The 26,473-nt window shown below is 51.5% G+C and overlaps 2 protein-coding genes and 1 non-coding gene across 5 annotated transcripts; 1 reads left to right on the top strand and 2 right to left on the bottom strand.

Annotated features, from left to right (window-relative positions):
* The first annotated feature begins 3,049 nt into the window (after positions 1-3,049).
* ZNF771 (zinc finger protein 771) lies at positions 3,050-14,552 on the top strand. Of its 3 annotated transcripts, none has more exons than XM_034940069.3 (3): positions 3,050-3,335; positions 4,007-4,156; positions 13,512-14,552. In XM_034940069.3, exons 2-3 carry the CDS (start codon positions 4,016-4,018, stop codon positions 14,322-14,324), a joined length of 954 nt encoding a protein of 317 aa, XP_034795960.1. In that variant the 5' UTR covers positions 3,050-3,335; positions 4,007-4,015; the 3' UTR covers positions 14,325-14,552. The 3 variants fall into 3 exon arrangements, with proteins under 3 accessions (XP_034795960.1, XP_034795959.1, XP_034795961.1); XM_034940068.3 differs by having other exon boundaries at positions 3,051-3,633; XM_034940070.3 differs by lacking the exon at positions 3,050-3,335 and adding an exon at positions 3,384-3,633 and having other exon boundaries at positions 3,994-4,156.
* Positions 14,553-15,579: 1,027 nt separating this feature from the next.
* Positions 15,580-15,714, bottom strand: LOC112437459 (small nucleolar RNA SNORA42/SNORA80 family). The gene has a single exon (XR_003026065.4). It is a non-coding gene; the product is annotated as a small nucleolar RNA SNORA42/SNORA80 family (small nucleolar RNA).
* A 3,962-nt stretch (positions 15,715-19,676) lies between these two features.
* Positions 19,677-26,312, bottom strand: DCTPP1 (dCTP pyrophosphatase 1). The gene is made up of 3 exons (XM_003807469.7): positions 25,845-26,312; positions 25,021-25,131; positions 19,677-20,508 (listed from the first exon to the last, which is right to left on the bottom strand). The coding sequence occupies exons 1-3, from the start codon at positions 25,943-25,945 to the stop codon at positions 20,208-20,210; spliced, it is 513 nt and encodes a 170-aa protein (XP_003807517.1). The 5' UTR covers positions 25,946-26,312; the 3' UTR covers positions 19,677-20,207.
* Positions 26,313-26,473: the final 161 nt, after the last annotated feature.

The raw sequence follows: 26,473 nt of genomic DNA on the forward strand, positions 1-26,473 counted from the left end.
TTTTTCCAAGTTCCTATTTAAAACAGCAGGAGGCTCCTTCCAGTAGGGACTTTCACTGCCAGAGACAGGCTCCCGGCTGAGTCTCCTCACTGATTCTCTCTTAATCAGAGCGAGATGCCTTGCTTTCACTAGAGGTTGGGTTCTGGCCAAGTTTACCCTCTGCCTACCTCTCCTACATCTCCCTTGCTACATTTCCCCTTGTTCACTCCCTTGGATGCTCAGATCCAGCAACACAAGTCTTCTTCCTATTCCTCAAACACACAAGCTTCTGCCTCAAGGCCTCTGCAGTTCAGTCTCAAACACTCTTCTTCCAGATTTTCAAATGGCTAACCCTTTCTCATCGTTCAAGGTTCATCTCAAATATTGTATCCAGGCTGGGCGCGGTGGCTCACGCCTATAATCCCAGCACTTTGGGAGGCCGAAGCGGGTGGATCACTTGAGGTCAGGAGTTCGAGACCAGCCTGGCTCACATAGTGAAACCCCCTTCTCTACTGAAAATACAAAAAATTAGCCAGGCATGGTGGCAGGCACCTGTAATCCTAGCTACTCGGGAGGCTGAGGCAGGAGAATTGAACCCGGGAGGCAGAGGTTGCAGTGAGCCAAGATTGCGCCACTGTCCACCAGCCAGGGCGACAGCTGGAGACTCTGTCTCAAACAAACAAACAAAATATTGTATCCAGGCTGGGCATAGTGGCTCATTCCTGTAATCCCAGCACTTTGGGAGGCCAAGGCAGGCAGATCACTTGAGGTCAGGAGTTCAAGACCAGCCTGGCTAACACGGTGAAACCCTGTCTCTACTAAAAATACAAAAAAAATTAGCTGGGCGTGGTGGTGGGCGCCTATAGTCCCAGCTACTTGGGAGGCTGAGGCAGGAGAATGGTGTGAACCTGGGAGGCAGAGCTTGTGGTGAGCCGAGATCGCACCACTGCACTCCAGCCTGGGAGACGGAGCAAGACTCCGCCTCAAAAAAAAAAAAAAATTAGCTGAGTGTATGGCGCGCACCTGTAATCTCAGCTACTCGGGAGGCGGAGGCAGGAGAATCCCTTGAACCCGGGAGGTGGAGGTTGCAGTGAGCTGAGATCATGCCACTGCACTCCAGCCTGGGTGATAGAATGAGACTCCATCTCAAAAAAAAAAAAAAAAAAATTGTATCCTGAGACACCTTCCCTGCCTGCATTAAAGAAGCCCCTGTTACCATAGCCGCTCCCTGTTGGATCATCTTGTCAGATTTCCCTCGTTGCACCTATCATTATCTGATATTATCTTCCTCTTTACATGTGTACATTTTTTTGCACCCTTAGTAGTATCACAAGAGCCACTATTTTTATCTGTTTTGTTCACTACTACATCCCCCATACCTAGAATGGTGACGGGTATATAGGACTCAATAAATACCCAGAGAGGCCAGGCGTGGTGGCTCAAGCCTGTAATTCCAGCACTTTGGGAGGCCGAGGTGGGTGGATCACGAGGTCAGGGGTTTGAGACCAGCCTGGCCAAGATGGTGAAACCCCGTCTCTACAAAAAATACAAAAATAGCCCGGTGTGGTGGTGTGTGCCTGTAATCCTAGCTACTTGGGAGGCTGAGGCAGGAGAATCACTTGAACCTGGGAAGCGGAGGTTGCAGTGAGCCTAGACTGCGCTATTGCACTCCAACCTGGGCGACAGAGCAAGACTCCATCTCAAAAAAAAAAAAAAAAAAAAACTCAGAGAATGAATGCAAAGTGGCTTTTGGGGATCCTGTGTGTGAGTATCCAGGCATTTGACCCTTTCTCCCAGCTCTGGGAAAGAGCCAGTTTTATAACTTCATTCCTGAGAGGTAATTTGGTGCAATAGAAGAGCACAAGCTTTGAATCTGCTGCTTGCCAGCTGTGTGACTTTGAGCAAATTACTTAACTTGTCTAAGCTTCCGTTTCTTCTTTTGTCCAATGGAGATATTATTGATCCCAACAGGGCTGTTGTAAAGAGACAACATAGAACTTGTAAGCACTTACTGAATGTTATTTCTCTTTTCCTTCATGATTTCTGAATCTTAGTTGCCCCATTCATAAAATGGGAAAATTAGATATCTGCTTTTTCAAGGGAAGTGGCTGTTTTTCAAAGGAAGTGGCATTTGTTTATTCCACTAACAAAAAATCTATTTTTATATGAAATATCCCAATTTAATTTTTTTTTTTCTTGAGACGGAGTTTCGCTCTTGTTGCCTAGGCTGGAGACCAATGGCATGATCTCGGCTCACTGCAACCACTGCCTCCCCAGTTCAAGCAATTCTCGTGCCTCAGCCTCTCGAGTAGCTGGGATTACAGGCATGCACCACCACGCTTGGCTAATTTTTGTATTTTTAGTAGAGACGGGGTTTCACCATGTTGGTTAGGCTGGTCTCGAAATCCTGACCTCAAGTGATCCACCGGCCTCCGCCTCCCAAAGTGCTGGGATTACAGGCATGAGCCACCGCGCCCGGCTTTGAAACGATTTTTTTTTTTTTTTTTTTTTGAGACGGAGTCTCGCTCTGTCGCCCTGGCTGGAGCGCAGTGGCGCGATCTCGGCTAACTGCAAGCTCGCCTCCCGGGTTCACGCCATTCTCCTGCCTCAGCCTCCCGAGTAGCTGGCACTACAGGCGCCCGCCACCACGCCCAGCTAATTTTTTGTATTTTGTTTAGTAGAGTCGGGGTTTCACCGTGTTAGCCAGGATGGTCTCTATCTCCTGACCTCGTGATCCGCCCGCCTCGGCCTCCTAAAGTGCTGGGATTACAGGCGTGAGCCACCGTGCCCGTCCGAAACGATTTTTTAAAAGTAAAAATACCCTAAGGGCCAAACAAGGTACCCCTGTGGACTGGATTTAGCTTTGGGCTGTTGTTCACCTAGGCTACTGATTGTCAGGGATGCTATGACATCCTTATTGTGTAACTTAGGCAAATCAGTTTACCTCCCTGAACTTCAGTGAGCTCATCTGTAAAATGGATCAAGACCCATCGTTATGCGGATCAAATGAGACCAGGTGTGTAAGACGCTGAACAGCGCTGGCGCATGGTAAGCACCCCACGCATGACGCGACAGCGATAGCTTGGGTGGATGTTGAATTGGTTAGGATGTATTCAAGGAGCAAGATATCCCAGAGGCCAGCGGAATAGGCGAAGCCGAGAAAGATGGAGAAAAGACGGCAGAGGAGATAAAGAGGGAATGGAAGAAGTGAGGAGGCAACAGGGTCCGCCCTCCAGGCGGGGCGCCAGGGAGAGGCCCAGGCCGGGGCGGGAGTGCACGTGGCCTATTTCGGGCGGAGCAGAGGCACTGGGCGCAGCGGAGACCTCCAAGCCGGCCCCAGGAGACGGGCCGCGAGGGTAGGTTGGAACTCGGCGGCAAGGACCTTGAACGCCGGGCTGGGGCGGCTCCAGGTGCTTGGGAGTCGGGGGACTGCGGAGGACGCCAAGTCTGAGCTCGCCGCCCTCTCCGAGCCGTTTGGGCGGGACGCCTGGGTCCTTCGGGCTCCGCCCCAGGGGGTGGGGCTATATGTTCGGACCAATGACCGGCCGTCCCTGCGGCCCCGCCCCCTCCCCGCCCCCGGAGCCGCGGCCTCGCTGAGTGCCCAGCCGCCCGGCGCCCAGGCCTGGGGCACCGCGAGCGCCGAACCTTCGGCTGGTGAGTGCGCACCCCCTCCCCGGGGTTTCCGCCCCGATCCCGCCTCCAGCCCGTGCCCCAGAGCTCCAGGTCGCCGACCTGGGCGCTGGGGAGTGACTCAGCGCAAGGATGGTGGCGACTTGCGGGGGCTGGAGATTCGAACTGTTCAAGGCCTTGAATGCTGGGATGAGTGGGGTGAACGCGAGCCCACGGAGCTGGTCCCGGGGCTGTGCCAGAGCGTGGGGCCGGGCTGGGGTGGACGGGAGAGGACCAGATTCGGAGACCAGGGCAGGGCGGGAGAAGCCACGGCTGCACTGCCTTGCTGGGCCAGGGCCACGGTGGGCGGGAGGGGGGGGGGCGGGTCCTGAGCTTCTGATCCAGCTCCCCGCCTCAGGACACCAAGATGCCTGGCGAACAGCAGGCAGAGGAAGAGGAGGAGGAAGAGATGCAGGAGGAGATGGTGCTGCTGGTGAAGGGTGAGGAGGATGAGGGTGAGGAGAAGTATGAGGTGGTGAAACTCAAGATCCCCATGGACAACAAGGAGGTATGTGTCACACACACCCTGGGGCACACTGTCCCCAAACCTGGTCCAGGCCCAGCCTCCCTCAGATAGAAGCCAGGGATCTTGCCCCTACTTTTCCCAGAATCTCGGATCTAAAACCTCAGGATTGGCCCATCCTTCTGCCCCACTGCCTGGGCTTCCATCATACAAAAGTCACGCCTACTGTCCCAGGCTTCCTGCTGGGTGCAGGAGATTAAACTCCGTCCTTGTATCCCCCATGGAGCTTGATGTTAGACTGAAGGGTAACCACACAGTTAGAATCCCGTGTGATGGCTGCAGGTACAGGGGGATGATGAAGCCTAGAAGTGGGAACTTAACTCAGATTTAGAGGCTGGGGAAAGGTCAGGTTAGTTCAACAGCAACAGTAACAATAGCTAACCCTTGCCTAGCATTTTCTATGTGCCAGGCACTGTTCTAAGCACCTCAATTCTATGATGTCGGTAGCATTTATTCCATTTTACAGATGAGGAGACTGAGGCCCAGGGCAGTTTGGTAACTGGCCACAGGTCTCAAAGTTAGTAAAAGGATGGCTTATGTGAGACCAGTAGGAGTCTGGGGTCAGAAGTGGGGTGATGGACCCAGGCAGAGGAAATGGCTCTTTTATTATTACTGTTGTTATTGTTTGAGACAGGGTCTCATTCAGTCACCCAAGCTGTAGTGCAGTACAGCTCACTGCAGCCTTGACTTCCTGGGCTCAGTTGATCCTCCCACCTCAGCCTCCCAAGTAGCTGGGACTACAGGCATGCACCACTACACCTGGCTAATTTTTTTTTGTTTTGTTTTGAGACAGAGTTTCGCTCTGTTGCCCAGGCTGGAGTGCAGTGGCGTGATCTCGGCTCACTGCAACCTCCACCTCCCAGGTTCAAGTGGTTCTCCTACCTCAGCCTCCCAAGAAGCTGGGATTACAGGCATGCACCACCACGCCCGGCTAATTTTTTGTATTTTCAGTAGAGTTGGGGTTTTGCCATGTTGGCCAGACTGGTCTCAAACTCCTGAGTTCAGGTGATCCTCCCACCTCAGCCTCCCAAAGTGCTGGGATTATAGGTGTGAGCCACCGTATCCAGCCAGAAATGGCCCTTATAGAGGCTCAGACGAGTGAGTAGTGCACTGCAGCAGTGAGGGTGGGTGGTTCGGTCATGCTGTAGTGTGGATGAGTGGGGGTGGTTGGCAGGCCACACAGGGAGTCTGGCTTTTATTCTGAGGGTATTTGAAGGTTTTGAGATCAGAATATGAGTTAAATTTCACCCCCTGGAGACCCTAACTGCCACCAGATACGTTTCCGCTTCTCAGAACCCCAGAGGACTCTGTCTGCCCCCAGCCGGAGCAGCCCTGAGTACCAGCAGAGGGCTTGGCCCCAGGGACCCAGCTTGCAGGGGCCGGGACTCTGATTCTTCCTGCCCAGGAGCCAGTTCCCAGGGAAAGAACGCTCTGCTGCCCCCTAGTGGGCCTGCTGGGTGCTGGGGGAGGGGACTAGCTCCTCAGGCCTCTGGATAGTCTAATAACTATCTGGTTGTGTTTGTTGCGGGCCCCCTTCGCCCATTATCCAGCTCTGCCTGCCTCTTCTGGCCCTGTGATTGCCTGATCTCCACCTTTGGCCTCTAAGTTACAAACACAGGCTCCAGAGCTTAGGGTGGACTTCCAGCTCCATCATTTACCCGCTGTGTGACCTTGGCCAAGTTTCCTAACCGCTCCACACCTCAGTTTCCTCATTTGTAAAAGGGAAATTATAACAGCACCTACATCTTGGAGTTGTGAGGAATGAATGAGTCAACACATGCACAGAGTTAGAACTGTGTCTGGCACAAAATAAACACGGAAATAGTTGCTGTTACATTTATTCTTCTCCCCAAAGCTCAGGACCTTAGGCAAGGTCATCCTTCTTGAGATTTTTCAACTTTTTTTTTTTTTTTTGAGACGGAGTCTCACTATGTCGCCCAGGCTGGAGTGCAGTGGCGCAATCTTGGTTCACCGCACCTCCACCTACCGGGTTCATGCCATTCTCCTGCCTCAGTCTCCTGAGTAGCTGGGATTATAGGTGCGCACTACCACGCCCAGCTAATTTTTGTATTTTTAGTAGAGGTGGGGTTTCACCATATTGGTCAGGCTGGTCTCGAACTCCTGACTTCGTGATCCGCCCGCCTCGGCCTCCCAAAGTGTTGGGATTACAGGCGTGAGCCACCACGCCTGGCTCAACTCATTTTTATCAAAGGCCTGGGCTGAACCATGAGAACTGGGGTTGATCAGGGAAGTGAATGTGGGGGCACAGAGGATTGAAGACAAACGACTCAAGGCAGTGGGGAAGGCTTCCCAGAGGAGATGATTTTTGACTTGGGCCTTGAAGGCTTTGCGGGGGTTTGGCACATGGAGGAGGAGGAAGGGCATTCCAGGAGGAGGAAACAGCAAAAGCAAAGACTCAGAGGAAATGAGACTGGAAAGGCAGTTGGGGGACAGAGGGGCCTTGCAAGCTAGGGCAGGACGTACTGTGTTAGGTTCTGTGGCACCATAAGAAGCCTTAAATCATGGGAAGAGCCAGGCGTGGTGGCTCACGCCTGTAATCCTAGCACTTTGGAAAGCCAAGGTGGGAGGATGACTTGAGCCCAGGAGTTCGATTCCTCCCTGGGCAACATAGGGAGACCTCATCTCTACAAAAAAAAAAAAAAAAAAAGTTTAATTAGCTGGGCATGGTGGCATGCCTGTAGTCCTAGCTACTCTGGAGGCTGAATGATCCCAGGAGTTCAAGGCTGCAGTGAGCCATGACTGCACCACTGTACTCCAGCCTGGGCAACAGAGAGAGACCCTGTCTCAAAAAACAAAAACAGGCCAGGCGTGGTGGCTCATGCCTGTAATCCCAGCACTTTGGGAGGCTGAGGCGGGCGGATCACTTGAGGTCAGGAGTTCGAGACCAGCCTTGCCAACATGGTGAAACCCCATCTCTACTAAAAATACAAAAATTAGCCGGGTGTGGTGGCGCCTGCTTGCAATCCCAGCTACTTGGGAGGCTGAGGCAGGAGAATCGCTTGAATCTGGGAGGCGGAGGTTGCAGTGAGCTGAGATTGCACCACTGCACTCCAGCCTGGGCAACAGAGCAAGATTCCATCTCAAAAAAAAAAAAAAAAAATCAGAGGAGGGACATGATTGGATTTTCTGTTTAGAAGAATTATTGGCTGCTACAGGGAGCCCAGGCCAGGTAGGGCCTGCTGTAAGGTAGTAACAGCAATGATGAGGAAAAGGGGCCATTTAGGAACCTGGCTAGAGCCAAGGGGTATGTGCGGTGAAGGTCTGACATGGCTAGTCATGAAAGGTACACAGGGCCAGATTGTGAATGGTATCATGTAGCGGTCCTAACTCCACCGTTTACCAGCTTTTCTTTGGCTTTCTCATCTGTAAAATGGGGTAATAGAGTAAGACCCCTGAATGCCAGTCTGAGAAGTGTCATCAAGGTGACTAGATTTGGAGGAGATGGGTGGAATTGAGGATTATGCACACATATCCCATGAACTGTTAGCATCGTGCCCAGAAGGGTGCTCGATCGTTAGCTTGCTGTGGGCCTTCCTGAGCCTCATTTCTCCATCTATGAAATGGTGACCTCGAAAACACCTTCCAGTGGTGACATTCAGTGAGTCCTAGCTATTGCCAGTCCTGTGGCCAGTCACTGTCCAGAAGGGCCTTAATTACGCTGCATGCAGGGGCTGGAGTATTCTCCCTCTGCCATCAAAACCCAATCTATCTTTTAGAAATATTTTCTCAGAGGGCTCCATGCACATCCAAACCTATCTTTCCCTGGCTTGAACCCTTGAGTGGTTTTCTGTTTCCCTCAGGGTGAGGTCTCAGCTCCTAAACTTGGCATTCAAAGCTCTTTACCATCTGACCTCATGCCATTCTGGCTTCATCCCTCGACACCTGTCCCATCCCCCCTTGTGGTCTCAGCCCGCAAAGCCCTCTTCACCTTTGCTCCCTGCTTTCTCCAGGAGTAGCTCTTTTCTCGTCTAGATCAGTTTCTTAATTTTTAACATGCATACAGATCACCCAGGGGTCTTGTTAAAATGAGGATTTTAATTCAGTAAACTCTGGAGTGGGATTTGAGATTCTGCATTTGTAAAAAGTTCCCAGTGATGTTGATGTTGCTGGTCTGTGGACCACACATCCTCCAGCAAGGAACTAGAAGACAGTGGTTGTGTTTAATAATTTGTGCCAAAATGAAGGAAGACTGTGACCACAAAAAGGGGCCAGGGGAGGGAGACAAGCTGTGTAAGTGGCCTCAAACTCTCGTCAGTGAGATTAGAATTGCATCATGGAGGCTGGGCGCGATGGCTCTTGCCTGTAATCCCAGCACTTTTGGAGGCTGAGGCAGGAGGATTGATTGAGCTCAGGAGTTCGAGACCAGCCTGGGCAACATGGCGAAACCCCATCTCTACTGAAATACAAAAATTAGCCAGGTGTGGTGGCACACCCCTGTAGCGCCAGCTATTTGGGGGGTTGAGTCAGGAGGATTGCTTTAGCCCGGGAAGTCAAGGCTGCAGTGAGCCGTGATCATGCCACTGCATCCAGCCTGGGTGACACAGTGAGACCTTTTCTCAAAAAAAAAAAAAAAAAAAAGAGAATAAAAAAAGAATTGCATCGTGGTTAAGAGAATAGGTGTTCTGGAAAATGAGTAAATTCAGTTCAAACCCTGGCTCTGCCATTTATTAGCTGAATAGCCTTGCCTTGTGTAGTCACTTAACTTCTGAGTCTTATTTCCTTATATATAAAACAGGGCTAAGGTACCTAACCAAAGCTATGGCGAGAATTTAGAAAGACAGTACTGGTAAAAAGCACTTAGCACAGTTCCTGGCACATGGTGAGTGCCCAACAAGTGGGAGTTATTTTATTAATTAGAGAAGTAATGGCTAAGGAAGAAACTGGGATGTTTGCTCTGGTTAAAAAACATTTAAGCAGGAAAACAAAAATCACTAACTTCTAATACCTGGATTATTATATTATTACACTACATTGTATGTTCACAGTAGCCTCCTGTTATAGTGCAAATACCATTTATTCTAATTTTTAAATCTAATAGTTGTAGAATTTAAGACATGCTTGGGCCATTAATGATCACCTAGTCTGGTATTTGCCAAGTTTCAGTCACATGTGTATTGCTCATATGTTGTACTCACATTATTTATTAATGTTTTTCTTCAAATAGATTCACATTGTTTTGTTAAATAAATGTACCTTCATCTAAACAATAGTACTGATGAAATTGTGGGTTTCATGTGATATCTTGTTTTTTTAATATTCGTGAAAATAAATGTGTAACAATTATAATGAGACTTTTTTAAAGTTTGCCCACATACCACCTCATACCTCATGCTGGGAAATTTTGGGTTTTTTTTCTTTTTTTAGAGACACGATCTCACTCTGTCACCCAGGCTGGAGTGCAGTGGCACGTGACTGTAGCTCACTGCAGCCTTGAACTCTTGGGCTCAAGTGATCCTCCTTCCTCAGCCTACCAAGTTGTTGGGACTACAAGTGCACCCCACCACACCTGGCTAATTTTTCACTTTTTGTAGAGACGAGGTCTAACTGTGTTGCCCAGGCTGGTGTCCAACTCCTGGCCTCAAGTAATCCTCCTTCCTTGGCCTCCTGAAGTGCTAAGATTACAGGTGTGAGTCACTGCACCTGGCCTCATACTGGGAATTTGATCTCACTTAGCCTACCTGGCCTTTCTCGGGACACTGGGGCAGAGGAGGATCTTAATGAGCTGGATTCAGCTCCTCTTACCAAGATTTTTCCTCAGGCATCCAAGGCCCCTTCTCCTGGGCTGGAGACATCAACAGTGCTTGTATGGAGAATTTCTTTTTCAGAAGTCAGTGAACTCAGCATGAGGAAGCCCTCAGGCTGTCCAAAGTCACCTGAAAGAGGATGCCAAGGAAAAACGGGCCAGAAAAATGTAGATCTGATGAGACAAGTTCTCTCCACAGTGGCTGATGTATTGAAATAAACCAACAGATTTCAAAACCAGGGCAAGACTGGAAAATGTGACCTTGAATTCAGATGGTACCAAACATACTGTGGGGAGTTTCTCCATTTAAAGTATCAAGTTGTATTTTAACCTTGAATCCCTCTTGGAGTGTGCCAGGGACGTGGAATCCAGCCTCTGTCACATCTTGGTCACGTGAGTTCAGAACAGTGTAGCCTGAATGACGGCATGGTCTCATGGGCACCCTGAGTCCATCCTGGCTCCCACTGGCCATGTGAATTTCATCGCCCTCAGCCTCAGCTTTCTCAGCTATCAAAAGAGAGAACACCCAGCTCAAGGCGGGTGACAGGAGGATTTAATACAATAACATACATAGTGTTGTCAAAGCTTAATACTTTGTTATTGATTGTTGCTATTGTTATCAGTATAGATACTATTTAAACCAGATTTCTCTTGGTCACTAATTTTCTAAATTGCCGTTTTCTAATTTTTTTTTTTTCGACGGAGTCTCGCTCTGTTGCCCAGGCTGGAGTGCAGTGGCCCAGCTCCGCTCACTGCAAGCTCCGCCTCCCGGGTTCATGTCATTCTCCTGCCTCAGCCTCCCGCGTAGCTGGGACTACAGGCACCTGCCACCACGCCTGGCTAATTTTTTGTATTTTTTTAGTAGAGATGGGGTTTCACCATGTTAGCCAGGATGGTCTCGATCTCCTGACCTTGTGATCTGCCCACCTCAGCCTCCCAAAGTGCTGGGATTACAGGCGTGAGCCACCGCGCCCGGCCTCTTTTTTTTTTTGAGATGGAATCTCACTCTGTTCCCCAGGCTGGAGTGCAGTGGCATGATCTCAGCTCACTGCAACCTCTGCCTCCCGGGTTCAAGTGATTCTCCTGCCTCAGCCTCCTGAGTAGGTGGGATTACAGGCATGAGCCACCACATCCAGCTGATTTTTGTATTTTTAGTAGAGACAGGGTTTCACCATGTTGGCCAGGCTGGTCTTGAACTCCTGACCTCAAGTGATCCGCCCACCTCGGTCTCCCAAAGTACTGGGATTACAGGCGTGAACCACCACGCCTGGCTTATTTTCTAATTTCTGAGTTGGTTACCACAAAGCCACTACCTTTTGACAAACTATCTTGAAGGCCTTGAAGTTGCCCTCCTGCAGCTTCAGAAACAGAAGGCCCTACTATTTTCTGCTGTCATCCTCTTTTTTTTTTTTTTTTTTTTTTTTGAGACGGAGTCTTGCCGTCACCTAGGCTGGAGGCAGTGGTGCAATCTTGGCTCACTGCAACCTCCACCTCCCGGGTTCAAGCAGTTCCCTGCCTCAGCCTCCCGAGTAGCTGGGATTACAGGCGTCCGCCACCACACCCAGCTAAGTTTTGTATTTTTAGTAGAGACGGGGTTTCAACATCTTGGCTAGGCTGGGCTCGAACTCCTGACCTCGTGATCCACCTGCCTCGGCCTCCCAAAGTGCTGGTATTACAGGTGTGAGCCACTGCACCTGGCCTTGCTGTCCCTCTCTCTTCACCTGTCTCCCCATCTGTAAAATAGGGATGATGATAATTACCTCGTGGAGATCGAATATGGGAGAAGCTGACACTGTCTTGTCCTTAATATGCCCCAGGCACTTCATTTGGTTATGAATTAATTGCTTGGCCACAGTAGATACGCGACATCAGTTTTGCTGGGGTTTTGAGCGTTCTCTTTTCTAAGAAGGGAGCAATATGCCCTCAATACTCTTCATCACTGTTAGTCCAGAATGTTTTCCCTTCATGAGCCTCTTAGAAGGCATTTCTTTCCTTTTTCTGATTTTTATCTCTAGAAGGCCAGAGCTTGTGAAACTGGCTCATTTTCAGATTGTTTCATTTCAGACCTCAGAATAACATTTGGCTTTTACCCTTGCCTTTTTCTTCACTGCTTAAAAAATGATAGGTGTTTGCTATTCAAAGCTGATTAAGAGCCTGGACTTGGTCCTGGCCTGGCTTCCAGGATGCCCCTCTCCTGCTCTCCTCCCTCCCTGGCTTCTCCCCATCTTGCTGCCCTAGGTTCTGTCTGCCCATCCCCTGGATGATCTCATCCACTCATTCTCAAGGCTTTATAAACCATCTATAGGTTGACAGCTTCTCAATTAACATCTCCAGTCTAGGCCTCGCTTCTGAGCTCCAGATATGTCAAGAAGCCGTGACACCACCCAAAACAGATCTCCCCTCAACTTGCTCCTCCCACCGTCCTCATCTCTGTAAATGGCAACTCCACCTTTGCAGTTGCTAAGCTCAAAAACCTTGAAGTCATTTTGATCTCTTTTTCTTCACACCTCATATCTAATCTCTTATTAAATCTATTGTCTCACACTGCAAATAGATCCAGAAGCCAATCACTTCTCACCACCTCCACCATCCACCGTCCACTTCTGTCACCTGGGTATGAGCCACTATCTTCTCTTGCCAGGTGGCTGTAGTGGCCTCCTCACTGGGCTTCTGCTTCTGCTCTCTCCAACTCCTTCATTTGGTTTTCAACCCCAGTAGCCTGAGGGGAGCCTTTTTAAATGTGTAGGATATGGTCACTTCCCTGCTCAAAGCCCTCTGACATCTCCTCTTACAGTTCCCTGTCTCCTTTATAATAAAAGCCAGAGCCAGGCACAGTGGTATGTGCCTGTAACTCCAGCTACTCAGAAGGCTGAGTCAGGAGGAACTGCTTGAGCCAGGAGGTTCGGGACCAAGCCTGGGCCACGGCAAGACCCTGTCTCTTAAAAAAAAAAAAAAAAAAAAAAAGCCAAATATAACAAATACAAGGCCCTATATGCCAAGAGATCTCCACCACTACATCCGTGACTCCCCCCATCATGCATTCTGCTTTAACCAATTTTTCTTGCCATTTCTGGAACAGCAGGCAACTCCCGCCTCTGCGCCCTGCCGTTCCCTCTGCAGTGCTCCTCAGAGGGCTATCCACGTAGCCTGCTCTGTCACCTCCTTTGAGTCTTTGCTCATGTTATCATATCGGTAAAGTGTCTTGACAACCCTGTTTAAATCTGTAGCATCCCCAATACCAGCATTCCTTATCCATTATTCCTGAAAGCAGGAATTTTTAAATGCTTTTTATTTAATGCGGAATCCCCGTGCCTAGAACAGTCTAGGACACTGCATGCCCTCAGTAAATATTGGTTGAATTAATAAAAATAGCTAGAACGCCACTGGGCTTTGTGATGTGTGCGTTACGCGCATTATCTCACTGGATGCGCACAGCCATCCTGGGAGGCAGCACCGTGGCCTTTCCTATTTCATAGATGGGGAACTGAGGCTCACAGAGGGAGCAGCCTGTGGAGACCCAGGTCTCTGGCTCCGGGGCCTGCCGCTAAGGGCTGACCTATCCCCCTCTCCCCGCAGGTCCCGGGCGAGGCGCCCGCGCCGTCCGCCGACCCGGCGCGTCCCCACGCGTGCCCCGACTGCGGCCGCGCCTTCGCGCGCCGCTCCACGCTGGCCAAGCACGCGCGCACGCACACGGGCGAACGGCCCTTCGGGTGCACCGAGTGCGGGCGGCGCTTCTCACAGAAGTCGGCGCTGACCAAACACGGCCGCACGCACACGGGCGAGCGGCCCTACGAGTGCCCCGAGTGCGACAAACGCTTCTCGGCCGCCTCGAACCTGCGGCAGCACCGGCGGCGGCACACGGGCGAGAAGCCGTACGCATGCGCGCACTGCGGCCGCCGCTTCGCGCAGAGCTCCAACTACGCACAGCACCTGCGCGTGCACACGGGCGAGAAGCCGTACGCGTGCCCGGACTGCGGACGCGCCTTTGGCGGCAGCTCGTGCCTGGCGCGCCACCGACGCACGCACACGGGCGAGCGGCCCTACGCTTGCGCCGACTGCGGCACGCGCTTCGCTCAGAGCTCGGCGCTGGCCAAGCACCGGCGCGTGCACACGGGCGAGAAGCCGCACCGCTGCGCTGTGTGTGGCCGTCGCTTCGGCCACCGCTCCAACCTGGCGGAGCACGCGCGCACGCACACAGGCGAGCGGCCCTACCCCTGCGCCGAGTGCGGCCGCCGCTTCCGCCTAAGCTCGCACTTCATTCGCCACCGACGCGCGCACATGCGGCGCCGCCTGTATATCTGCGCCGGCTGCGGCAGGGACTTCAAGCTGCCCCCTGGCGCCACGGCCGCCACTGCCACCGAGCGTTGCCCGGAGTGCGAGGGCAGCTGAGTCCCGCAGGGCTGCGAAGGGGCGCGCTGGGGCTTCGACCTGGCTGCACTAACCCAGGCTCCTCCTCGCCCCGGCCTCCGGGTCTGGGAAATTGAGGGGACGGCAGGCCCGGCTGCCCTGGAACTGGGAGACAGGGAGAATCCCCTGCCGGGGTCCCTGGAAACAGTGCCCACCCCACATCACTACATTCTCTTGGCCCGTGTTAGTGAATAAAGTATTATATCCTCACCCCACCCGTGCCTGTGAGTGAGGTGGGTGGGAGAGGAAGAAAGTTGGGGTTCTCCAGGCTCAGGTGCCAAGTGAGTTGTCAAGGAACCAAATGGGGATGTAAACCTAAAAGGGGTTCCCGGCACCTCGGTTTGTGTTGGTTGGAGGTGATCGCACACTTGGCCCTTGGTTACGTCCTCATAACCTTAGATCTGAAAGGGCCCATAAATATACTATGTTCAAGATCAGACACGCACTGCATTCGGCAGAGCTCCAGTGAGCAAGGCACGACCCTCAGATCTCAGTCTAGTGAAGGAGAGAAAACTGTAATAACACTACGTTAAAGGTTTTAACTGCTTTGTTATGTAAGCTTACCCAGCCCGACGCACAGTGACTCACGCCTGTAATCCCAGCACTTTGGGAGGGCGAAGCTAGCAGATCACTTGAGGTTAGGAGTTCGATACCAGCCTGGCCAACATGGTGAAACCCGGTCTCTACTAAAAATACAAAAATTAACTGGGTGTGGTGGCGGGCGCCTGTAATCCCAGCTACTGAGGGGGCTGAGGCATGAGAATCACTTGAACCTGGGAGACAAAGGTTGCAATGAACCGAGATAGTGCCATTGCACTCCGGCCTGGGCAACAGAGGAAGACTGCCTCAAACAAACAAAAAACAACAAACCAAACCAAACCAAAAAAATCTCAAAGCGATTGGACCTAGCAGCTCATGCCTGTAATCTCCAGCACTTTGGGAGGCGGAGGCAGGAGGATCTCTTGAAGTCAAGAGTTTGAGATCAGCCTGGAGAACAAAGTGAGACCCCCATCTATTAAAAAAAGAAGAAAAAAGGCTGGGCATGGTGAGGCACACTTGTAGTCACAGCAAATGAGGAGGCTGAGGTGGGAGGATCACTTGAGCACAGGAGGTCGAGGCTACAGTGAGCTACTATTGTGGCACTGCACTCCAGGCTGGGCGACAGAGTGAGGCTGTCTCAAAAATAAATAAAAATTTAAAATTCCAAAGTTATAAAAAATTATTTTCTCTTGTTTTCTACTGTGCAACCCACTTCAGTGCCAGCAGCCTACAGGCATAGAGGCCAGGCAATGGTTGGGGCTACAGTTTGCTCTGGCATGGGGTACTATGAGAGGCCTAGGGAATCCAGCCCATCATAAATCCAAACCCATGTGTTGTTTTAAATTTATTTTGGGCCGGGTAAGGTGGCTTACGCCTGTAATCCCAGCAGTTTGGGAGGCTGAGGCAGGTGGATCACCTGAGGTCAGGAGTTCGAGACCAGCCTGGCCAACATGGTGAAACCCTATCTCTACTAAAAATACAAAAATTAATTAGCCTGTAATCCCAGCTACTCAGAAGGCTGAGACAGAGTGAGACTCCATCTCAAAAAAACAAAAAACAAAAACATCAGCTGGGCGTGGTGGCAGACGCCTGTAATCCCAGCTACTTGGGAGGCTGAGGCAGGAGAATTGCTTGAACATGGGAGGTGGAGGTTGCAGTAAGCTGAGATCACACCATTGCACTCCAGCCTGGGTGACAAGAGTGAGACTCTGTCTCAAAAAAAATAGTAATAAAAAATAAAAATAAATTTATTTATTTTGTAGAGACAGGGTCTCGCTATGGTGCCCAGGCTGGTCTCCATATCCTGGCCTCAAGCAATCCTTCCACCTCTGCCTCCCGAAGTGCTGAGATCAGGCATGAGCCACCATGCCTGGCTAGGTAAATCTTTTCTGTCCATTTTTGCTACAGCCAATGAATGGCAGAGACAAGTAAATAGGCACTTGCAGTCCAGTGTCAACTGGTGCTATGATGGAGGAAGATAGGCTCTTTTCAGAGGTGATGTTTAAGTTGGGTCTGGAAGGTGAAGCTGGGGTTCGGGAAGTGTGGAAAGAGCCCCTAAAGCTGCATTCCAGGGTCATTAGAGCTTGCAAATGTTCCCTGGGGTGGAATGGGGGGACAAAAAGCAAGAGGGTTTTGGAAGTGAGGTTAAAGTATCCAAGGTAGCAAAGCCTTGAGGGCTTAGAGGGGAAGGATGGATCTGACATCTGTAGGGAGCTGGAACTCATAGCAGTGGACCTGGGGTTGAGGGAAAGGAGATGGGACTGACTTCATTTCTTAGCTTGGGTGACTGCAGGACAGTGTCACTGAGATGGGGGTGCAGGATGAAGAGCAACACAGGAGGTTAAGTGGGGCAATTGTTACATCCCAGTCTGGACATGCTGAATGTTAGGTCAGCATGAGGGAGGGGATTGGCAATAATAGCTTAGAGATATCAGGTCTGGAGTTCGTCTGGAGTCCATGACACCATGTCCAGAAGAAAGCACTCAAGAAGAGTCTTGAAAGTGGCCAGGCGCAGTGGCTCACGCCGGTAATCCCAGCACTTTGGGAGGCTGAGGGAGGAGGATCACTTGAGGCCAGGAGTTCAAGACCAACTTGGGCAATATGGTAAGACCCCGTCTCCACTAAAAATAAGGAAAAATAGCCAGAGGTAGGAAGAAAACCAGGTAAGCATCTTATCTGGGAAATCTAGAGGAAAGTGTTTCAGGGAGAGTGGAGGATCAGCTGCTGCTCTGGTGCCCGCTGCATTTGTCATGAGGGTGGGGAAAGTGGTGAGAGTCGTTTCAGTGGAGGGGGGTGAAAACCAGCCAGGAGGCAAGGTTGTAAATGGGACGGTGGGGAAGCAGATTGGGGGAATTTAGCCAACCCTTTGAAGATACTGCTCGAGGTTTGATGGTTTCACTTTTGGCAACAGGGAAGGGATTCATATATGCTTTCTGCACGGGAAGAAAGGGCTAATGCAGAGAAGCTGATCATACAGAAGGGAAAGCAGACACCCAATTAAAGAGAGGAAGGAATCAGGGCTTCATAAGGATGCGGATCCCATTATCACTGGACAGCCAGAAGAAAGGCGGGTTTGGGCACATAATCTGATGCGCTGTTTTACCTGGGAAATAAGAATGGGAGTCAATGGATAAGAAATATAAGAGAGTGAGGCCAGGAAAGGAGAATGCCTCATTTTACTGAGATGCAGACTGCCTCAGAGAGGCAGCAAGTCAGTGACCATTGTAGATTCTTTTTTTTTTTTTTTTTTTGAGACGGAGTCTCGCTCTGTCCCTCAGGCTGGAGTGCAGTGGCACGATCTCGGCTCACTGCAAGCTCCGCCTCCTGGGTTCACGTCATTCTGCCTAAGCCTCCCAAGTAGCTGGGACTACAGGTGCCTGTCACCACGCCCGGCTAATTTTTTGTATTTTTAGCAGAGACGGGGTTTCATTGTGTTAGCCAGGATGATCTTGATCTCCTGACTTCATGATCCGCCCGCCTCAGCCTCCCAAAGTGCTGGGATTACAGGTGTAAGCCACTGCACCCGGCTGACCATTGAAGATTCTGAAAGCACAGATGTCCACTGGTGTACGTGGGGGACTGTTTCCAGGACACACCCCCACCCCCACCGTGTACACAAATCCACGCATACTCAAGCCCCAGTCAGCCCTGCGGAACCCACATATGGGAAAAGCTGGTCCTCCACATACATGGGTTTTGCATCCCACAAATACTGTATTATTGAACCATGTCTGGTTTAAAAAAAGTTCAACCAAATGTGGACTTACACAGCTCAAACCCGTGTTGTTCAAGGGTCAACTGCAGTTTAAAAGTCCTTTCCCCTACATTAGCCTACCCTGTGACGGAGGCAGCCAGAGGTATCTCAGAAAAAAGTGATGTGCCCAAAGTCACACAACAGGCAAATCTTACACACTCAACACTTTCTTTTTTTTTTTTTTGAGACGGATTCTCGCTCTGTCACCCAGGCTGGAGTGCAGTGGCATGATCTTAGCTCACTGCAACCTCTGACTCCCGGGTTCAAGCAATTCTCCCTGCCTCAGCCTCCGGAGTAGCTGGGATTACAGACACCCGCTACCACGCCCAGCTAATTTTTGTATTTTTAGTAGCGATAGGGTTTCACCATGTTGGCCAGGTTGGTCTCGAACTCCTGACATCAGGGGATCCACCTGCCTCAGCCTCCCAAAGTGCTGGGATTACAGGCGTGAGCCACCACGCTCGGCCCTCAACACTATCTTTAGGTGGAGAGGAAAAACAATAAATTGGCCTTGGTGTGGCAGGGTGGGTAGCCTTTACTTTTACCAAGGAGGACGCCCTATTTCGCCCCACATCAGAGACCTGACCCTGATTTCCTGCTCTGGGCCCCTGATAGTTGAGTTAAAAAGGTAAATAAGGCCAGGCGCGGGGACTCACGCCTGTAATCCCAGCACTTTGGGAGGCTGAGGTGGGCGTATCACGAGGTCAGGAGCTCGAGACCAGCCTGGCCAACATAGTGAAACCCCATCTCTACTAAAATTACAAAAATTGGCCGGATATGGTTGCATGCACCTTTAATCCCAGCTACTTGGGAGGCTGAGGCAGGAGAATCGCTGGAACCTGGGAGGCGGAGGTTGCAGTGAGCTGAGATCACGCCACTGCACTCCAGCCTGGGTGACAGAGCGAGACTCAGTCTCAAAAAATATATATAAATAAATAAAAATAAAAAGGCAAACGACTGGGCACGGTGGCTCAGGCCTGTAATCCCAGCACTTTGGGAAGCCAAAGTGGGCAGATCACCTAAGGTCAGAAGTTCAAGACCGGCCTGGCCAACATGGTGAAACCCCATCTCTACTAAAAATACAAAAAAGTAACCGGGCGTGGTGGCGGGCACCTGTAGTCCCAGCTACTAGGGAGGCTGAGGCAGGAGAATGGTGTGAACCCGGGAGGTGGAGCTTGCAGTGAGCCGAGATCGCACCACTGCACTCCAGCCTGGGCGAAAGAGTGAGACTCCATCTCAAAACAATTAAAAAAAAAAAGCTGGGCGTGATGGTGGGCACCTGTAATCCCTGCTACTGGGAGGCTAAGGCATGAGAATCGCTTGAACTCAGGAGGCAGAGGTTGCAGAGAGCCGAGATCATACCGCCGCACTCCAGCCAGGCCTACAAGAGCAGGACTCTGTCTCAAAAAAAAAAAAAAAAAAAAAAAAAAAGGAAAACAGGTAATAACAGTAACTGCAAAACTTACCAAGTGTACTTTACTATGTGCCAGGCCCCGCCCTGAGCATTCGCATAACTCATTGAAACCTCACGACCCTATTGGGCAGGTACTATTCTTTTTATTTGATAGACAAGGAAGCTGAAGTGCAGAACGATTAATTTGAGTAATGTCATTTAGCTTGCAAGTGTCAAAGATGGCATTTGAACCTAGACAGCCTGGCTCCACCATCTGGACTCTTACAGCCTTCAATCTCTAAGAGGGGGAAGGAACTTACATGACATCCTACTGGGAATTTGCTAGAAACCAGATCTCTCTGCCCTGCAGGCAAAAGGTACAACAGGGAAACACGAGAATGGGTCTCAGAGGCACCCCTGGTACCCCCGTCATCACCTGCTGAGACAGAGAGCCTCCCTGGCCATCCAGGAATAATCTAGAAGTTATTGCCCAAAACCATTTTACTGGGAGAACAAACACCAGGAGGCTACCTTCTAGAGGCTGCTGGGCCTCAGACCTCAAGAAGTGGAGGCCTCAGGCCCATGATCTATTCCGAAAAGACTAGAAAAAGGCTCCAGGGCCAGGCCACTCTCTGCTCTTCAGATACCACCCTGAGTTGCAAGTCCTGTGGCCATCTTTCTAGGTTGAGGTCTGGCCTGTGGAGTCACAGGGAATGTCCGCAGGCCCCACAGCCTGGTCTTCAGAGATGGCCCCATGGGGCAATTCTGTATACTTGCGGGAAGAGCTGCGGGCCAGATGGGCTGGGTAGCGTCGCCGGTTGATGTCCATTTTGGAGAGCACTGCTAGCGGCAGATCCACACGGCAGCGGGCTGCTAATGCCACCAGGTAGATGAGGACGTCACTAAGCTCCTCTTGAAGGGCTGCCCGTTCCCTGGGGGACCAGCCTTGGGGGCCAGGTTCCCCATCGGTTTTCCACTGACTAGGGGCAGAACACAGACAGACACACACTCAGATGTAACCTGGGGCAATGGGCTCTGCCAGTCCTTGCAGTAATAACACCCACCTCCAAGGACGACCTAACCAATCTGGGCCCTGGGAAGAGTCAGGTGGGGAAGAGACCCCAACAGATGATACCAAGATGTCTGTGTCTCTCCCTGGGCCAAGGAGTGGCCAAAAGAATGTTTCATTTGTTGAGACAAAGCTTTGAGGCCCAATTCTAATTCTCTCCAGCCCTAGCCATCACCACCACAGACCAAACCTCGGACCTGGACCACTGCAGAAGCCTCCCCACTCATCTCCTGGCTAGCTCATCTTCTACTCCTGCCCAGACCTTCTTTTCTATTTTTTGAGACAGAGTCTCGCTCTGTCGCCCAGGCTGGAGTGGAGTGCAATGGGGCGATACTGCAACCTCCGCCTCCCGGGTTCAAGCGATTCTCCTGCCTCCGTCTTCCGAGTTGCTGGGATTACAGGCATGTGCCGCCATGCCCGGCTAATTTTGTTTTTCTAGTAGAGACAGGGTTTTGCCATATTGGCCAGGCTGGTCTCGAACTCCTGACCTCAGGTGATCCGCCCTCCTCGGCCTCTCAAAGTGCTGGGATTACAGGCATGAGCCACCGCACCCGGCCCACACCATCTTTTAAAAGCACAAATCAGGCTTGGCGCAGTGGCTCACGCCTATAATCCCAGCACTTGGGGAGGCTGAAGCGGGTGGATCATGAGGTCAGGAGTTCAAGACCAGCCTGGCCAAGATGGTGAAACCCCGTCTCTACTAAATATACAAAAAAATTAGCTGGGCATGGTGGTGGGCACCTATAATCCCAGGTACTCAGGAGGCTGAGGCAGAGAAATTCTTGAACCCAGGAGGCAGAGGTTGCAGTGAGCCGAGATCGCACCACAGCATTCCAGCCTAGGAAACAGAGCAAGACTCCGTCTCAAAAAAACAACAAAACAAAACAAAATGAAACAAAAAAAATCGGCTGGGTGCCGTGGCTCATGCCTGTAATCCCAGCACTTTGGGAGGGTGAAGTGGGTAGATCACCTGAGGTCAGGAGTCCAAGACCAGCCTGGCCAACAAGGTGAAACCCCATCTCTACAGAAAATACGAATTAGTTAGGCATAGTGGCGCATGCCTGTAATCTCAGCTACTTGGGAGGCTGAGGCAGGAGGGCAGGAGAATCGCTTGAACCCGGGAGGCGGAGGTTGCAGTGACCCGCCATGACGCCATCACACTCCAGCCTTCGTAACAGGAGCAGAACTCCGTCTCAAAAACAAAACAAAACAAAACAAAACAAGACCCCACAAATTATATTTTTCCCCTTCTCTGCTAAAATACAAACTGTGCTTGGAATACAATCTAAACTCTTGACAAAGCCCTCCTGTCCTGCATAGGCTGACGCCTGCCTTTTCCAATGCCACTGCCCCCCACTCTCACTCCCCGCCTAAGGCCACTTTGGCTTGTTCTGCCTTGCACACAGGCCAGACTGTCACAGGCCTTTTGCATTCACTGCTCCCTCTGCCTTGAATGCCTCCCCATCCCCCATCATGCCCAGGGCTAGCTCCTTCCTGTTATTCAGGGCTCAGCCTAGATGTCACCTCCTGGCTCGTCACCTTGTGGGTTTTTTGTTTGTTTGTTTTTGTTTTTGACAGAGTCTTGCTCTGTCGCCCAGGCTGGAGTGCAGTGGCACTATCTTGGCTCACTGCAAGCTCCGCCTCCCAGGTTCACGCCATTCTCCTGCCTCAGCCTCCTGAGTAGCTGCGACTACAGGCGCCCGCCACCACACCCAGCTAATTTTTTGTATTTTTAGTAGAGATGGGGTTTCACCGTGTCAGCCAGGATAGTCTTGATCTCCTGACCTCATGATCCGCCCGCCTTGGTCTCCCAAAATGCTGGGATTACAGGTGTAAGCCACAGCACCCGGCCGGTTTTTTCTTTTTTTTTGAGACAGATTCTCGCTGTTGCCTAAGCTGGAGTGCAATGGCGTGATCTTGGCTCACTGCCAGCTCTGCCTCCCGGATTCAAGCGATTCTCCTGCCTCAGCCGCCTGAGTAGCTGTGATTATAGGCGCCTGTGACCACACCCGGCTAATTTTTGTATTTTTAGTAGAGACAGGGTTTCAGCCTGTTGGCCAGGCTGGTCTTTTTTGTTTTGTTTTGTTTTTTGAGACGGAGTCTTGCTCTGTCGCCCTGGCTGGAATGCAGTGGCACAATCTTGGCTTACTGCAACCTCTGCCTCCAGGGTTCAAGCAATTCTCCTGCCTCAGCCTCACGAGTAGCTGGGACTACAGGGGCGTGCCACCATGCCCAGCTAATGGTTGTATTTTTTAGTAGAGACAGGGTTTCACCATGTTGGCCAGGCTGGTCTTGAACTCCTGACCTCAGGTGATCTGCCTGCCTCGGCCTCCCAAAGTGCTGGGATTACAGGTGTGAGCCACCGCACCTGGACCTTTTTCGTTGGGTTTTTTTTTTTTTTTTTTTTGAGACGGAGCCTTGCTCTGTCGCCCAGGCTGGAGCGCAGTGGCGCGATCTCGGCTCACTGCAAGCTCCGCCTCCTGGGTTCACGCCATTCTCCTGCCTCAGCCTCCTGAGTAGCTGGTACTACAGGCGCCCGCCACCACGCCCGGCTAATTTTTTTGTATTTTTAGTAGAGACGGGGTTTCACTGTGTTAGCCAGGATGGTCTTGATCTCCTAACCTCATGATCTGCCCGTCTCAGCCTCCCAAAGTGCTGGGATTACAGGTGTGAGCCACCCCGCCCAGCCCCTTTTTTGTTTTTTTTTTTAAGGCAGAGTCTTGCTCTGTCGCCCAGGCTGGAGTGCCATGGTGTGATCTTGGCTAACTGCAGTCTCTGCCTCCTGGGTTCAAGCGATTCTTGTGCCTCAGCCTCCTGAGTAGCTGGGATTGCAGGCGCCCGCCACCATGCCTGGCTAATTTTTGTATTTTTAGTAGAGACAGGGTTTCACCATGTTGGCCAGACTGGGTCATCACCTTGTGTTCTTTTCCTCATAGAACTTGTCATAATTCCAGATCTTCTAATATGAGATTACTGATTTACTGTCAATCTCCTTCCACTGTGAAGGTGGAAACCTTTCTGCCTTGTTCCAGGCCATATCTCAATTCTAGAAGACCTAGCACATAGGTGATGTTCATAAATCTGTCATGAGGCCATGTGCAGTGGTTCAACCTGTAACCCCAGTGCTGCGGGATGGTGAGGCAAGTGAATCACTTGAGACCAGGAGTTTGAGACCAGCCTGGGCAACAACAGCGAGAGATCCCATCTCTACAAAAAGTAAAAATAAATTAGCCAGGCTTGGTGGTGGCGCACGCCTGTAGACCCAGCTACTCCGAAGGCTGAGGTGGGAGGATCGTTTGAGCTCCTGAGGCTTCAGTGAGCTATGATCACACCAGTACACTCCAGCCTCAGCAACAGAGTGAGACCCTTTCTCTTAAAAAAATGACTGTCCTGGTCTAGGGCTCATCGCCTCTTGCCTGGTCTACGCCAGCCAACTCTCTGGTGTCCCCTGCCCCATTCTCTCAGTGATCCATCCAATCCACCCTGTAGACACAGTGATCTTTCCAACACTCATATCTGGTCAGGTCTTCTGTCCAAACTCTCCATCATACTCTAGCCCTAATCATATCTTTGTGGGTTCAACTCCCACCCCTCTCCTCCACAGCCCTATCACTCATCCAACGCGTGCCTATTGAGCGCCTACTATGCGCTGGGCACTTGGGACACATCAGAGAAAACAGATCCCAAATCCCTGATTTTTCCTGAGATGCTTACAATGAAGGAGCGTCAGATTCTCCCTGAATTGAACTTGCCCTTTCTTGCCTCACTGCCCCTGCAGATGTAGTTCCCATGTCTGGAATGCCACAGGCAGGTCCTCTACAGAATACCTTCCTTTCAGCCCCAGAGGCAGAGGAAAAGGGTTGTTGGGCCAGGCGTGGTGGCTCACCCCTGTAATCCCAGCACTTTGGGAGGCCAAGGCGGGTGGATCACCTGAGGTCAGGAATTCGAGACTAGCCTGACCAATATGGTGAAACCCCGTCTCCACTAAAAATACAAAAATTAGCCAGGCGTGGTGGGGGGCACCTGTAGTCCCAGCTACTCGGGGGGCTGAGACAGAACTGCTTAAACCCAGGAGGCGGATGTTGCAGTGAGCCGAAATTGAGCCACTGCACTCCAGCCTGGGCCCCAGTCTCAAAAAAAAAAAGCCAAAAAAACAAAAAACAAAAAAAGGGAAAAGGGTTGTTGCCACTGCTTCTTCCTAGATGGGACCTGTCCTGATGCTTTCACACCTCACACCTCTCTCTTCCAGGAGGCTGAGTGCCCCTAGAGGGCAGGGACCCGTGAGTCCTCTCTGCATCCCAACAGCAAAGAGCCTAGCAATCAGGAGGGGAAACTGAACCCATGAATGTTTGAAGACCAAATAAATGCTCCCCTCCCCTCCCCCACAACTCAGACTCTACCAGGAAGCTTTCCATCTACTCACAAGAGTTCTGCCAGCTCCCCCACTTCCCCAACCAAGGCCAGGAGGAGATTCCGAGGCTGATGGAACTGTTCCCAGTCTCGTTCTGCAGCAAACTCAGCATGGAGGCGGCGGCTGAAATAGGACAAAGGAGTGTAAGTCCAAGTCTCCGGGTTAGAGGGTGATGCAGGGGCCAGAGGCAGCTACCCCCGTAGTATGTAATGGGGGCCTGGGACCAGGAGATTCTGCAACTAATTCATTGGATGGTATTGTGCAGGTCATTTCCTCTTTCCGGAACTTGGTTCCCTCATCTATAAAATGGGCGTGCCCCTGAACTGCCCTTAACATCTCGCCAAAACTAACAAAACCCTCTTCATTATTCCATCTCCTGCTGCTACTTCTGCAGTTTCCTCCACCTGGAATCGCCGCACATCAAAATGCAATTTCTCTTACAGAAGGTAGTTCCACAGACCCTTCCTCTAAGAAGCCTTTCTTGACCTCCTCCAGCAAGAAATAACATCTCCCACCTCTCAGCACTTCGTTTGCCCCTCTCGTACCCCCGGCGCCTGGAGAGCAGAGGCGGTATCTGGTGCCGGTATCTTCCCAGGGCTAGGCTGAAGGGCGTTCCTAGTTACCACTCGGAGGCACCACCCAATTTCCTTTGCCTCAGGTGTGCAGCGCTGCGCCCATTTTGCAGATGAGGTAAGAAGGCTCACCCAGGGACAGCCCACAGAGCCAGGACCCGAGCCCCGCTGCCAGCCCGCTTCCCGACCACGTGGAGGAACCCTCCCCAAAACGCGGGAGAAAGGGGCGACTTCCCCACCCCGAGCTGGGCCAGGCCTGCTTACATGTCCTCGAGCGTGGGCTCCGGGCTGAAGCTGAACCGGCCGGGAGCAGCAGTGTCCTCTCCCCCCGTGTCCCCACGAATCTCCCCACCGGCCACAGACATGCCGCCCACCCGCTGCAGCCGCGACTTCACGGAAAACCCACGAGCCACGCTCGAAGCCCCGCCTCCAGAGCTCCGACCAATTACGGGAGTTCTCTATTGCCTCACGGGGCGGAGCCTGAGGAAAGAGACCAATGACTTTTGTGGAGTTTGCTACAGCCCTCCCCTTCCCTCACTGGACCAATCTGAGGGAGCTTCAAGCGCGCGTTTCTAGTCTTAGGCCCTGGAATTCTTCCGCTAGGCCCTGTGTCTAAGGTAGAGGTACCAATTCGACCTGGGGAAGAGACGAAGGGCAGAGGGCGGGGGAAGCGCAGGCGCGTCACTTCGTTTATGGGCGCCAGAGGGCGCCAAAGCGAAACGGCAGCGGAAGAGGGCCCGTCAGGTGGAAAACCCTATAAATGAAAGGCCCTATGCATAGGTGTTAAATCTCTCAGGGCTTAAGGACGTTGAGAACCCTCGAGGCCAACCCCCACACTATTTGGATGGGATTGAAGGGGAAGAGCGGAGTAAGATCAGACGGCAGTAGAACTT

Source organism: Pan paniscus, chromosome 18 (assembly GCF_029289425.2).
Source record: "Pan paniscus chromosome 18, NHGRI_mPanPan1-v2.0_pri, whole genome shotgun sequence".
Taxonomy (NCBI): Eukaryota; Metazoa; Chordata; class Mammalia; order Primates; family Hominidae; genus Pan; species Pan paniscus.

Excerpts from the sequence above, each read along its gene's own strand:
- ZNF771 (XM_034940069.3), top strand. The coding sequence starts at position 4,016 with ATGCCTGGCGAACAGCAGGCAGAGGAAGAGGAGGAGGAAGAGATGCAG. Across the intron at positions 4,157-13,511 it reads TCCCCATGGACAACAAGGAG|GTCCCGGGCGAGGCGCCCGC; the intron begins GTATGTGTCACA and ends CTCTCCCCGCAG.
- DCTPP1 (XM_003807469.7), bottom strand. The coding sequence starts at position 25,945 with ATGTCTGTGGCCGGTGGGGAGATTCGTGGGGACACGGGGGGAGAGGAC. Across the intron at positions 25,132-25,844 it reads GAGCCCACGCTCGAGGACAT|CCGCCGCCTCCATGCTGAGT; the intron begins GTAAGCAGGCCT and ends GTCCTATTTCAG. Across the intron at positions 20,509-25,020 it reads GGGGAGCTGGCAGAACTCTT|TCAGTGGAAAACCGATGGGG; the intron begins GTGAGTAGATGG and ends TTCTGCCCCTAG.